This window comes from Plectropomus leopardus, chromosome 2 (assembly GCF_008729295.1).
Source record: "Plectropomus leopardus isolate mb chromosome 2, YSFRI_Pleo_2.0, whole genome shotgun sequence".
Lineage (NCBI taxonomy): Eukaryota > Metazoa > Chordata > Actinopteri > Perciformes > Serranidae > Plectropomus > Plectropomus leopardus.
In genome coordinates, this window is record NC_056464.1 from 15,077,126 (window position 1) to 15,091,591 (window position 14,466).

At 38.3% G+C, this 14,466-nt stretch overlaps 1 protein-coding gene across 2 annotated transcripts; it reads right to left on the minus strand.

Moving 5' to 3' along the window:
- Nucleotides 1-566: 566 nt before the first annotated feature.
- On the minus strand, nucleotides 567-11,149 carry idh3b (isocitrate dehydrogenase (NAD(+)) 3 non-catalytic subunit beta). 2 transcript variants are annotated; one of them, XM_042502363.1, is made up of 11 exons: nucleotides 11,085-11,149; nucleotides 9,319-9,492; nucleotides 8,137-8,257; nucleotides 7,917-7,977; nucleotides 7,674-7,806; nucleotides 6,309-6,442; nucleotides 6,063-6,165; nucleotides 5,803-5,949; nucleotides 5,211-5,305; nucleotides 4,667-4,727; nucleotides 567-1,111 (listed from the first exon to the last, which is right to left on the minus strand). In XM_042502363.1, exons 1-11 carry the CDS (start codon nucleotides 11,136-11,138, stop codon nucleotides 1,034-1,036), a joined length of 1,161 nt encoding a protein of 386 aa, XP_042358297.1. In that variant the 5' UTR covers nucleotides 11,139-11,149; the 3' UTR covers nucleotides 567-1,033. The 2 variants fall into 2 exon arrangements, with proteins under 2 accessions (XP_042358297.1, XP_042358288.1); XM_042502354.1 differs by lacking the exon at nucleotides 567-1,111 and adding an exon at nucleotides 2,965-3,712.
- Between the last annotated feature and the right edge of the window lie 3,317 nt (nucleotides 11,150-14,466).

Below are 14,466 nucleotides of genomic sequence, written 5' to 3' on the forward strand. Positions count from 1 at the left end.
AAACTACTCCACTATATTTGTCTGACAGCTTTAATTTATAGTTTCAGATTACTAAAACAAAATATAATCAACAAATAAATTAGGATGTATTATTATAAATAATGATAGGACTTAATTGATGACATTTACAAGCTACCCAGCTGTTTTTAAAGTAAGAAATAATATATCAATAATTATAACTAAATAATGTAATATTCATTTCATTGATCTGATGTGACTCAAGACCATGATCACATGGCATGGAGCACAAATATTAATTGAATAAAGCATAATGAAAAACATCATTAGTCACAGCCCCTAGACTATAAGCACTGTGTACTAGAGTGAGAAAACAGCACAGACATGGTGAGTTTTGTTTGGTTTCTTCTTCTTCACGTGTTCTTTTCATGGTTTTGAATCTGGATCTTATCACAGCCAGACACTCATAATCAGTTTTATAGATTCTGCAGTCCACCTGACATGCATATGTGTGGGCACATGGTGATGCGTGCTGACTGAGCCACCAGCAGCCTACTTTACTACATCAGTCTTCTATTAACATTCACGCAAGGATTTCGCACACAAGATGTCATATCTCATTTATTTTTCATCTCATAATAAATGAAGAAGCAATCAAGCTAAAACTTCAAGTTAATAAATAATATTAAAGCATACATACATCCTGACTGCTGGTTAATGTCCCGACATAAAACCATTGAGCAGAAATTACAGGATGTTGGTAGAGAACAGAAAATGAATGGTAGGTGTGTAACATTGTAACAGCATGGAAACACGTTTTGTACAGATTATAAGACTTTGCATGTTCAACTTGTATGTTTTTGCTTTAGATTTAATAGTTGTTCTATATGCTTGGCTGCAAACCAGAGTTTGTGGATATAGCTGTTTTTTACTTTTACTGTGTTAAAGTTGGAAAATGTGTGCAAACTGTTGCTGGAATATATGCATACAATCAACAAAGAGATCTGTTTAACAGGATGTAAATAAAAAAAACGTGTGCATGTGTCAGCAGCTGACAGATCTGCAAATATAACTCTTAGACGTTCAGGTTAGCAATGACAGCACGGGTGAACTCGTCACTCGTGGCGTAGCCCCCCAGGTCTCCAGTGCGCACCTGTTGCAAACATAAGGACAGTTTGTTACTATATGCACAGCTGCAGCAACACATGTCCACATACAGTATCACAGCCTGCATGTTAGAGAGCCTTTAAGAACTGCGCTCACAGAATACACAACTAGTATGATCAGCATGATATGGACTCTTAGAAAGCTGCAGTGTCATTTCCTAACCTGATTTATTTTCTCACATTTTTATTTTAGTATGACTAGAGGCTGAAAATTAAAATGTAGCAGTCACATAAAGTCCATAAACCAGACACAGTACTAACGTCCGGACACAGATGGAAGGGGTTTGGCAACCTTTACTATAAGGGGAACTATTTTTATATTTTTTAAATATTTTTATATATCAAACATTACCAATGGATCTCAATGAGCGTTTATTAAGGTGGCAACTCTGCAGTGGGCTATTTATGACAATTACTTTAACTTCGCAGCATTGGCAAAGGAATATGTCCACGCACTATTTAATTAATTCTCTTTTCCTTTTTTGAAATTGTAATCCACAGCTAGTCTGGCAAGGGAGCCTTGAGACTAGCCACTGCTAGTTGAACTTAAGCAAAATTTAAATAACATGGCGCCAGGTCATATGATGTATAACGCACATTTTTGTCGACACAATGTTAAAAACTGTTGTACATTACATTTAGGTTATAGGCTACGCAATTTCACGGGAGGCTGTAAGAATCAATTTAGGCCTATTTGAATTATCAAAGGAAATTAAAGTTAAAAAATTCCCCAAAACATTAATTTAGATTTTTTTTAAAGCCACAAGAGGCCACTGGAGAGGCTAAAGAGTTGCAGGTTACCTAACTTTGGTCTTGTCCTATTAATTAATTTTCAACAATAGTCACTATAGTCATCATTCAGTCCAACAATGACTATTAAGCAAAGAAAAAATGTCATTCTTTCAATATTACATCACATTTTGGACAAGCTTAAATATGCAGGCATGAAATTCCATAACCGATAATTGATCGAAAAGGAAACCAAATTTGATCAACAACAAAAGGACATGAAACCGCTGTCAGTGATGACTGGAAACATTCTCTGGAAAGATACAGAAGTTAGATTGCACCAAAGGTGAACAAAGGAAAACAGGGAGTATTAAATTTCTTTTTCTTAAATTATTTGTGGTTAACCTCTGACTACTTGTGAAATCTTAAATTGCAGCACAGTTAGACAAAAAGCAGTGTTTTTAATACTCAAAGTGTAAATGGTTTGAAAGGAACTCTGTGTTAACTTCATATGAATCCTTGGAAATGATGTGTAAATATAAAAATGACCTTATTCACTGTGAGCTGTTGTAAGATCACATTTGACTAATAATCTTAAGTATATGGATTCATAGTTCAACCAAGTGTAGATTAGAGCCGAAACGGTTAGTCGACTTATCAATTTGTCAACTGAAAGAAAAATAATTGCTAACTATTTTGATAATTTATTCACCTTTTAAGTGAATTTTCATGCGAAAATGGCACTTAAATCTCAAGATCTGTCACTTCTCCACTCACAATGAATATATCACTGGCTTATGGACACTGTGGCTTTTACATAGATTTACTTTGGTTAGTAAACTTATTAGAGAAGTTAGCATTTTGTTTGAGCACCTGAAAATTATTTCACATTCAATAGAATAATATCTGCAAAAACGCCATTATCTTATGGTTCTAGATAACTGTATTTTGTACGTTGTATGCTAATGTTAAAAAAAAAAATCAATTGAATTATTAATCTCACAGCAAGACACATCAACCAGTTTCTCATTAGGATGGTTTTGCAATTCCCATACAGTAAATCAATGCAAAAACAAACAAAACCAATGAAAATAAATCAGATTTTAACTGAGTTTACAGCACTGCAATGACAGAACAAAGTTTTATTTAAAATATTAAGACATGTAGGTCAGATATTATACGGTATTATCGGATCATGATGTAACAGTGTTATCATACTGTATTCTGAGTTACAGTAGCAGTCAATGCTTAGATGTTTAGTTATGAGAGGCTATCGGAAAATGACAGCAACAATGAGTTGGTGGTGAGCTTTGAGGTAAAGAAGAAGAATATTCTGTTGATTAAGGCAGTCTGGTGGCTTTACAGTTTCTAACAATATTTGTGATAACAAGAGAAAACAGGCAGACAAAAGGTCTCCCTGAATGAATGAAAAGATTATCTTAATCAGCAAAGTAGAAACTGCAAAGGTAAATGGATGCAAACACATGGACAGCAACTCTGAGGAAAGATGTAAGGATGACACAGATGTTTGATGTAAATGTTCATGAGAGGAATGCACAATTTTAAATCAAATACAACACAAGGCACCACTGATTCCACTGAGTGCATCAGCGGATCCTGTTTAAACCAAATAAATATGGATGATGGTGTTGGCTAAAACTGTGTCTTTAAGCAATGAGAGGGGAGGTGAGTCTTAACACGCCTCCAGTTCATGTTAAGAACAAAGTCCAGATTTAAGGAAATGTCAGTGAGGAGTGCGACAAAACATCTTAGCAAACAGGTCCGTGACGCAGGTTTTCCACAACAGCACGCACAAAGTCGCCAGTGGTAGAGTAACCGCCAAGGTCTCGTGTTCGTACCTGGGATGTGCACACAGATGGACACAGACATACACACACACACACACACAGGATAATGGGGTACAAGGAGAGGAGGGAATCAAAGGAAAGGGCAGAGGGAGAGGAAGGGCACTTCAGACGGGCAAATTCTGCTTCAAATGACACACATCCCTTAAAAATAATCAGTTTCCTCACATTAAAAGCCAAAAGAATCACTTCCATCACCTCTTTAAGAACAGCAATGAAATAGCAAAAAAAATCTGTCATGATTTTTGTTGCTGAAATGAGATTTTTTTTTAGGGCTGAATTGACCGTGCATTATATTTGAGGGACTGAGGTTGACCGGCTTCATGCTGGTGTTTGTGTCAGTGTATGTTAGTGTCATGGAGCAGGTGCAACAGACAGTTAGTCCAAGCCAGTTTAAAAAGAAAAACATTGGTTGCCCTAGTGACAAATGCATATACCTTGCACGTTTATGAGGTTGAAATTGAGCGAGGAGGTGAAATGCAGGAAAAGAGCTTAAGTATACAGTATGTACAGTCTGAAAAGTCAGTAATAAAAGGCTCTCTAACATACTGGGGTACAGTTTGCAGATTTTGACATGGAGACATTTGTGGGTCAAAAACTGCTATCACTGCTCTTAATGTGCCACTGTCATTGCTGGTATCTGATTTATGTGAAAAAGCTCTTTTAATTTTTATTGTAGTTTTCATTTTCTTCAGTGTCTGCAGCATTTTGACAGCGCTCACATGAGATTACAGTTATCAACCCACAAAACTGATGAGCAACATGTTAATTTAGAAACACAGGTTGAGGTTATACAAGTCCTGTTAGCAGAACCACCCATTTTATTCAGCTCTGCCTGTATTAACAGAAAACATTCCCTCTGAATGTTCACAGCCTGCATGCACCAGTCGGCACACAGTAATAACAAGTGACACACACACACACATACACACACACAGACACACTTACTTTGCCCTGTTTGATGACCCTCTTGACAGCATCTGACACCATTTGGGAGTGATATTCCAGGCTGCAACACAATACAGTGACAACTGAGAGGTGGCCTTAACGTTTTGTACACATGCAAACATTTAGACAAGCAGGCACTTAAAGGGACAGTTCACCCAAAAGTAAAAAATATTATATTGGTATATTGGTCAAGCCTTTGCGCAAATATAATGGAACTAGATGGCATGGTTTCTGGAAAGAGACATTGCTGTTGAGTTTATCAAATGTACTTTTTGGCCCTTTGAGCAGCACAAGTCGAGTGCTATCTTGTTCAGTTATATTTGAGAGAAGGCAGACAATTCTGAAGCCAATATGTGCAACACTCTGCAACTCCCATTGAAACAATCTGGAAGAGATAAAATATGTGTTTTTAAATTTCGGGATACACTGTTCCATTATGACTGTTTTCTAAGGCTTGAGGAATGCGCTGGACCAGAACAAAAGATTAGGAGGTACAGTGTGAAATGTAAAACACTTCTTACAACAATATCAAAAGATGACTCACTTGAGGTGCTTGAGCATGTTAGAAGCACTGAGCAGCATGGCTGTCGGGTTGGCAATGTTCCTTCCTACAGCTTGTGCAAACGGGTGGCGTGCACCCTGAAAGAGATGAGACAGGGGATCAAGGATGGCACTGTTGAAGACAGACCTTTAAGTCTTCTCTGTCACTAAATACAGTAACTGGGTTGAGATGAATCAATAGTAATACTAGGTTAATAACTTTTGCTTTTTTTTTTTTAAAGTGTGTCATTAATATATTCTGCCATACATCTCATCTGTCAGTAAACAAAAACCCCTCTAAAAAAAATCAGAATTATGGATGCAGATTATTGGACTTTTACCAATATCTAACATGCTGATATATAAAGTCTTAAGTCATCAAGGCTCTTCTGTAGTGGACTAAACATCGTATTATGCATACTCTTATTGTGATGGCCCAACAACAGATTAAGACATGAAATATGACTATTTTCAATGCATGTAACATTTGTTTATTGTTTATTGTCTACTGTCATGCATCCCTAGTCAGAACTAAACAAGAGAATGACTGGCTAGCCATGAGACAATAACAATGTAAGAGATCAGTGGAAACTCACAGTCTCAAAGACAGCATACTCTGCACTGTAGCTCTCTCCAGGAACAACTCCTGCTCCTCCAACCAGCCCTGCTGCCAGGTTATCAATAATGTTACCGTACAGGTTGGGCATCACCAACACATCAAACTGGTATGGGTTCTGGACCAGCTGCAGCAAAGTAACACAGATACTGATATATTTAAACAAGAAATAGAAAAGTGAGACAAGAGCAAATAATGTATTGATAAAGTCAGGAGAATGATCTGTGAGGCTGTATATACCTGCATGCAACAGTTATCAATGATTATGTTCTCATATTTGATTTTGGGGTACAGTTGTGCCACCTCTGCACAGCTCTGCAGAAACAGGCCATCACCTAATTTCCTGTGATGAGACAGAGAACGAGGACAAGTGTTGCTGTAGCTTAAATGCAAATCACAACCCAAATTAACACTTTTTTTAGAACCTAATAAAACACCAGGAGATAAAGAAGACGGAAGAATGTGTATACTTTTCCGTATCCTTACATGATGTTGGCCTTGTGAACAGCGGTGACCTTGCTTCGTCCCTTCTTGGTGGCGTAATCAAAAGCAAACTTGGCAATGCGCCGTGACTTCTCCCTGGTGATGATCTTCAAGCATTCGATCACACCTGTCACACTCTATAGAGCAAGAAGAGGGTACATTTATTTTAGTTCAGACATTCTCATTTAAGCAGTAACTAATCAACAGTGCAAGAAAATGAAAAACCCTTTACACCCTATTTACAGTGGCTTTTTAGCTATTCAGCACATGTTTATATGACAGACCAGATTAAATTCGGTTTTAATGAACAAAGCTGTCTACACAATAACCTTCTTTTTAGGCTTGAAGTCCATTAGTTGGCCAATAAAGACAACTTGTAATATATCACACTGCCAACAAACAAACCTGTTTAGATTTGCTATTAACAAGTGAACAGATGTTAATGTGCCAAATGTGTCCTCAAAGTATCGAGAGAACATGTTCAGACCACATTCTGAGGTGTTTTGGTTACAATCTTTCAGCAGAGTGTACGCTAAAGTGTCCTGATGTCCTTGATTATCTGACTGCCTGTTGGATAAGCAAACTCTCTGTTGCTGCAGCTACATAGATGCAGTGCTGTGGGAGGGTCTCTGGAGTTTCTCTCCTCCAGGCCAACAATCAATTTGATGTTTGTCCGGTTAGCACAAGCTAATACAGCAGTATCTGTTTAGACCTTTACAACAAAGTCACATTAACACCAAAACGGCTCAACTATGCTGATGAACCGTTAGGTAACATTAGCTGTGGGATGCTAACAGTTAGCCCTGTCACTGTGTTTGTGGAGTTGGTGGACTCTCATTAACTGTCCCTGGTGTGGAGCTCACACTCCTGCAGCAGTAGTCTCCTGTTATGGTGAATGATATGATATAGAGTACATGTTAACTTGCATATAGAGCGGGGTGGGATCCGATAACAAGCGGTCACATGAGACGCATGTCGAGACCCATCCCAAAGCCAGGTGTGACAGACTTAGACCTGTCCACTTGTGATCGGATCATCCAAGATGCATGTTCTTACCAACTGTAAGCAGGCTCCATGGGGCAGTTAGGGATCACAAGATTACATGAGTTGCAATCAACATTTGGCCCTCAATGAGTGAGAAGTAGAAAACCTAAATTACAAACAACTACAGACACATTGTCCCATTTCTGCAACTCTGTCAGAGGGATTCATCTCTGTTGTTATTGCTTGCTTACTGCTGGCCAAATCTCTGTGTGCTCAAGGGAAATTTCCCTCTTCAATGAAAAAAAGACTAATTTCCTTTTTATGTGGGTTTAAAACAGACTGTTCATCCTCTGACTGACTGCAGTGAGGAGACATGTTGTTTACCTCGTGCTCCAGGGAGCTGTACTCCCCCTCGGTCTGTTCGCGGATGATGACCAGATCCAGGTTGTTGTGGCGAGTGCTGTAGCCCGGCAGGCTGTTTACATGAACCACATTAGCAAACAGGTCCAGTTTACGCCTGGGGAACGGATAGGGAGGTAGATATTAAACAACAATAACAACAACAAAGTAATAAAAAGAAACACAAAATATGCACAAAAATATGCACAACTTGCTTTCTGGTTTTACCTCAGTCTCATCTCATATGAAGCCAGCTCCCCTTTAAACTCCATTGGTGTGTGAATCTTTCCTGGGTAGCCAAGCACATCACCAACACACGTTAGGTCTGTTTCATTCACTTTAAAACTGCATAAACTGAACTTTACAGCCGTCCATTAAATAACTCATATCTTCTTGTCCTTAAATGAAGGTGAACTATGAGAGGAGACAAAACAGTAATTAAAGCTACCTTTCATGGCCACTTTGTTGTTCTTCATAGAGGTTAACACTTGCTCCAGCTTCTCCTCACTGGCCATGTTCTGTACCTCGCTCAGGTGAAACTCCTCAAATTCGACGGGGACATCTCCAGCCTGGAGACAAAACATTCGGAAGACAGCTTCAGGACAAGTTATTTTTAAGGCTAACTTTGAACCTAGGCCCTATTTTCGCATGTTTTTGTGTGTGTAAGTGACTTGTGGGAACAACTTTATAAATGCAGCACTGAACAAAAGGGCTGCAGCTGGCAGTAGGGAAACAGGCTGCAATGTAAACATGTGGGGCTTTCATGCACCCTCAGTGTGCATCTGCTAAAAGTGCTTGTTTTTGCCACTGACAGGCTCACAGTATTTTTATCAGTGTCTGACATTATGGATTAGATCCCTACAGGGATACACAATTTTGTAAAAGAGTCAGATCCGTGTTGTTTAACAAGAAACAGACCCAATATCACTTTTGCCAAACCCACCAGACTCCATTTAATTTAGACTAATTTCAGCATGTGTAGAGTCAGTGTATTTTCACATCTAACTGGGTGAATTAGGACTTTATTTCAACCAAACAGGAGTTGGTAATTGTTGAAATAGTGGAAAGTGAAACCAAGACATTTCATATGACTTTTATTTTGTTTCTATTGACTTAGAATGAATTTGTTTTACGATAATAAATTTACTGTTTATTTAAATGAAGTCTGGTGGGTTTGGCGACAGTGATTTCAGGTATGTTTCTAGTTCTCTGTCAGGATCCTTTGCATATTGTTGCCAACACTTATCTGACAATAATCTGAGCCTGTCAATGGCAAAAACAAACAGTTTAAGATGATGTAAATTATGCTGCAGCCCTGAAAACTATTATTAATATTGGATCTAACTAGAAACATACCTGAAATCACTGTCGCCAAACCCACCAGACTTCATTTAAATAAACAGTAAATTTATTATCGTAAAACAAATTCATTCTAAGTCAATAGAAACAAAATAAAAGTCATATGAAATGTCTTGGTTTCACTTTCCACTATTTCAACAATTACCAACTCCTGTTTGGTTGAAATAAAGTCCTAATTCACCCAGTTAGATGTGAAAATACACTGACTCCACACATGCTACACTTTTCGAAACAGACAAAAGGCAGTGATGATTCTTCTGCGTCATTATACCTTAAACACTTCCTTGACAGCAGTCATCAGCTCAGGTCCCACTCCATCCCCCGGCACCATTGTGACCTTGAACACAGCATCTGCACGAGCTGGCGGGGCTTCTGGGCCACAGAGAGCAGCAGACACACTCAGTGGTCGAGAGGCCAGCTGCTGCCACCGGGGGCTGCTCAGGCTCTGAGGATGGGTGAGAGGACACTCAGAACAAGCAAAATATGTTGCGCCATGAAAAAACAAATATGTCTACTATTCTGAGTATGCCATGTTGCATAGCTCTCCCTTTAATATCTCTGGGTATAATAATGATTCTCAAGTTTTTCTACTTGTGATCGCAAAAACAAAGCAGTGTATTCTTGTGACCCCTTTTGACCCCTTGTGACCTCAAAAATTTTATGTGGCATTTTAACCGTTTCCCACTGCTGGTCACACACTGGTGTCTATTTGATTAGATAATATTGGGGATGGGCAGAGACGGGTGTGACTTTTTATCTCTGTTGACCAGACTTACTAAAGTTTTGTATTTTTTATTAGCTTTCCTTTTTATTTTGTTTTTAATTTATCATTTTAATTCAGTCTTCTTTTAATTAGTTTCCAGAGTGGATGTGCTCACTTCAGTTTTGTTTAGTTTACTTTTTATTGATTTCAGTATTTTATTAAGATTTGTTTTATTATAATATAAAGTAGAGTGATGTTCAGAATAGATACTACAACAAAAAACACAAGCAAAGCAATTTATTCACAGTCATGTAGACATCTCACTCTCAACAAACATGCACCAGCGTCTCTCCTCATGCTTATTGTCTGGGCAAATGTACTCATATTGACAAAGACAAAAACTAAAGACATTTGCTGTATATTTCCTATTTTAGTTTCATTTGCAAGATCCAAATTGTTGTCAATTGTTTTAGTTATTTTCAATTTTTCCTAATCTATCTTTTAATTCAATTTTAGATGTCTAAAATGTTGATTTTTGTCATGCCTAGTTTTAGTTTAGTTCTAGTTATTCCAACTTTGCTGTAGACATAGTTCATGCAGATCCTGGATGATCATTAGCCACTGACCTGTTGGCAAAAGCCACAGGAAATAGACAAAATTATTTATCATCTGCTGAATGAAACCTCACAGTGTCATGCCACCTGCAGTTTTAAAGTGAAAATCTAGGCAAATGCACATCTCTTAATTTCCACTGACATTTAGGAATTTGTCAGGTGAAAAATGGAGAAGACTGACAAGTAATCAGATCACAAGCATTATCTGACGTCTATTCTGCATGACAGTTATCCAGTGGTTAGCCATAATGAGTTATGTGCCTTATGTTTTAGGTGTGTTTTAAGTAACTGTTGGTTCACTGACAAGGAGGTTTCCATGTCTGAGTTACCTGAGTAAGCTAACAAGCTACTTTAGCTCTCTCCATCACATAACCCCAGATATAGCTCAATAGACATTGACTTGTTTGACGAGTATCTACCAACGACCGAAATTTGCTTTCTCGTGGACCAGGTGACAAAAAACGGAGCCATAAAAGCACTAAAACTATCGCCTTTTGCCTGAGGCTGACAGCGGCTATTCAAACGGACTGTCAGTGAAGGAGGCTCGCTAATGGTTACCGTTAGCATCAACAGACGAATGACAGCCAGCCCGACTCTTTCTGTGACAGTTTAAGATAACATGATGACCGTGTTTAACAAAGAAACAACGTTAACTACAGCAACTCCTTTCCTTGCGAGGAATGTGTCAAATGAGCACTTTACAATAATCTGTGTACTCACCTTGACCAATGTTACTAAGCTCCCTCTCAGGGCGGCCGCCATCGTTACAGGCATGCGGCAATTGAATTTCTTCTTCTGTGGTGCAGCAGTGGTAGAGCGCTACAGGACAACGGCGCCCCTAAGTGGACAGAGAAGCTGCTGTGTGGAAGTGAACATACTGTAGTATGTCTCATACATGTTTACCTATAAACACGTGTTGAATGTGTGTGTGTGTGTGTGTGTGTGTGTGTGTGTGTGTGTGTGTGTGTGTGTATTATAGATCTGCTGTATGCATAATATATGTCCACTGTATATAGCTGTGTTGGTTGTCTCTTAGGTTTGGATATGTGCTGACATATCTTGCTGCTTGTGTGGCACTAACATTATTTATCTCCAATTATTTGTTGCATTTGAATCTGGTCAGAAAGTTTACAATTTTTGTAAAGAAATTTGTTCTAATATATGTGCTACATTGTTGCAGGAAATGTTGCTCTGTCTCAACCTTTTTATTGACAGAGCTGACACAGCCTGTCTTTTCTAGGCAGCCAGGCCGCCTAATGGCCAGTCATGACATGTAGCCTATTAACCTGGACTAAAACATAGTAAAGAGAGCTCTGTTACAAGGCTGGAGCCAGATGTTGACATTCAGGGCTCTGCCCAAACCTGGGGGGTGTGGGGGTATGCTCCTACAGTGAGTTTTTTTATTATTATTATTATTATTATTGTTGTTATTATTTTAACAACGTTAAAATTCAATGTTTTGTCAATGTTAACATAATAACATTTCACAGAAGTTGGGTTTTGTTCTCCATACCTTTTAACTAAATGTCGTTATTCTGTGTAATGATGATGCTGGCATAAGACGTTCGGAAGATGCTGGATTTCAGTTACTAAACAACACAACAAAAAACCAGCAAAATATCAACACCATCCGTTGTTAGTGTTCTACGTTAAATTGATGTTGGCATTAGATGTTGTCCATTATTTTTTGTCACATGATGCCACAACCTAAATTCAACCACATATTAGCAAAACGCTGGAGGCCAGCTAGGTCGTGCCATCTAAAAAGAGACAAAATGTCGATGGTAGTATTTTGAAATTATAGGTAGGACGGAAACAGCATTGCTAATAGAGAATTAATATGACTTTTGCACCACTGATTTGCCAGCACAGTCTGAGAGACTGAGGGCAAATGATACAAAGTCAACAAAAACTTAAAGGATTCAGGGCATTTGAGTAACCATTCAAGCTGGAGCCCTAAAAGCCACCCTGCCCCCCACCTGACACACACACAAAAAAAAAAAAGCTTAAAAAATAGGTAATACAGGATAATCTCTTCTTCTTATTTTCATTTCTCCACTGTTCAAACTGTTATATCTAACAAAATGTTTAGATCTGCAGCTTGAGGTTGGATAGTGTATGAACAGTCTCAGAAAACAAAACAAAACAGGAAAACACCATTGTACATAAGCAGGCAGTGGCTCTCTGTAAACTCATGTGCTCATTTGCCTCTGTGAAAAGTCTTCATAGGCAATGTTGTGATGTTGCTGAAAAGTCAGTTGAACTTGACTTCCAAAAAATATACATGGCAAAAATTTAGATGGGTAAACAGAATAGGGAACAGGAACACATAAAAAAAAATATTAAGTAATACAAATTGCTGCAATAACTGCTCTTTGTGAGGCTCATACTGTTTACTTCACTGTGAATGATTTAGGGGGCCCAGAGCTTGACAGGGCCCCTAACATGCTCGGGATTACAGTCATTTGTGTGTCAGAGCTGTTGTTGAGCTGAGTTCAGGTGGGCCCAAAATGTCTGGTGGGTCCCTTGTGTCTATCTTTATGTGAACAGCTGATAATACACATTGTCACACTCACTGCTGACTCTTTTACTCAATTACCATTTTAATTTTTGTAACATTAGCCTATATTTGCTGCTGCCATGGCTCCACCCGCTGAAATGGGCCCATCCTAAATAGGTTAGGGGATTCCCAATCCTATTCCAGGCATGTGATGCTCATTGCTGACACACAGGATGACGTCGGATTTTAAAATCCCCATCATGAAACAGTAGATCAGCGGGCTACCCTCTGACACTTAAATCCTCCGCCTTTACCTTGGTGGGCATTTCATTTGGTTATTCATGCTAGCATAATTTTGGGGGGTAAAGTGGGGCATCTAATAAGCTGTGGAAATTTTGCCCTGAGCCAGGCTTTCTAGGCAGCCCCTGCTGTTTGTGCAAAGCCCTCTTCATTTGGTTCCTCTCCTACAAAATCATTACATCTGAGCCACAGAATTTGATATTCATTTTCCAGAAACATAGATCCTTGGTAATCTTTCAAATACCTAAAGGACCTTTTAATAAAAACTTAAAGGTCCAGTGTATAGGATTTAGGGGCATTTTTTTTATCGGTGCATAACCTAAAATAATAAGAATAATTTTATTGATACCTTAGCAGGAGCCATTTCTATCTACGTTTAGAGTGGGTCTTCCTACACAGAGTCTGCTATGTTTCTAAATTAGCCCAGAATGGAAAAAGCAAACACTGGCTCTAGACAGGGCTGTTCTCATTTTGACGTTGACCACCACAGTTCTCCTACATGGTTGGAAAATGGAAGAAGTAGGCTACACATCCATAGTGGTCAACATGTGCATCAGGAAAGGAAATTAGGCAATTTATTTTATTTTTTTTTTTAAAAGTATATATATATATATATATGTGTGTGTGTGTGTGTGTGTTCAGAACAGAAATGCTTTCTTTGAGTACCGGAGTGCACTCTGGCATCAACTGGGCCGTTTCTAAATTCGGAGCACTGTTGGAAAGTACTGTTTGGTTAACCAGAGCACTCCACTCTGAGAGTGGCAGAGTGTACTCTGGGCGGAGAAGACAGCAGTAGAGCCCCAAACGGAGTGAAGGTGTGATTAATAACATGCAGAAACACTGTTTCTTTGAACAACAGCTCTCTCATTTTAGTGTAGAGTGTCAGATTAGATTGACGAATACACCCTATGTATGTACCCATTTTATTTTGTTTGAGGAGTCTGAAAAGTTGTCAAAGGGCATTTGTACAGAGAATTACGCAACTTAAAACACCCATGTATGTAAACCTCTGAATTACAAGAAAAAATTTCATTGTAAAACAAAACAAAACAACAAAACCAACTCTGCTCTTATCGCTCTGAATTAACAAGGTTATTGTCTTATATAGAATTCTGAGAAATATTTTCATGAAAAAATAATCTACTTGTTTTTTGAATAAATGAAATAATTTCACTTATTATAGTTTTTCTTAATTAACAAGATTATTATCTGTAAATTCAGAGAAGAGGTAACACTTAAGTAGGATAGTAGAGTATTGGTAACATTTCAATATTAGTTAAGATTCAACAATTCAACTTTTTC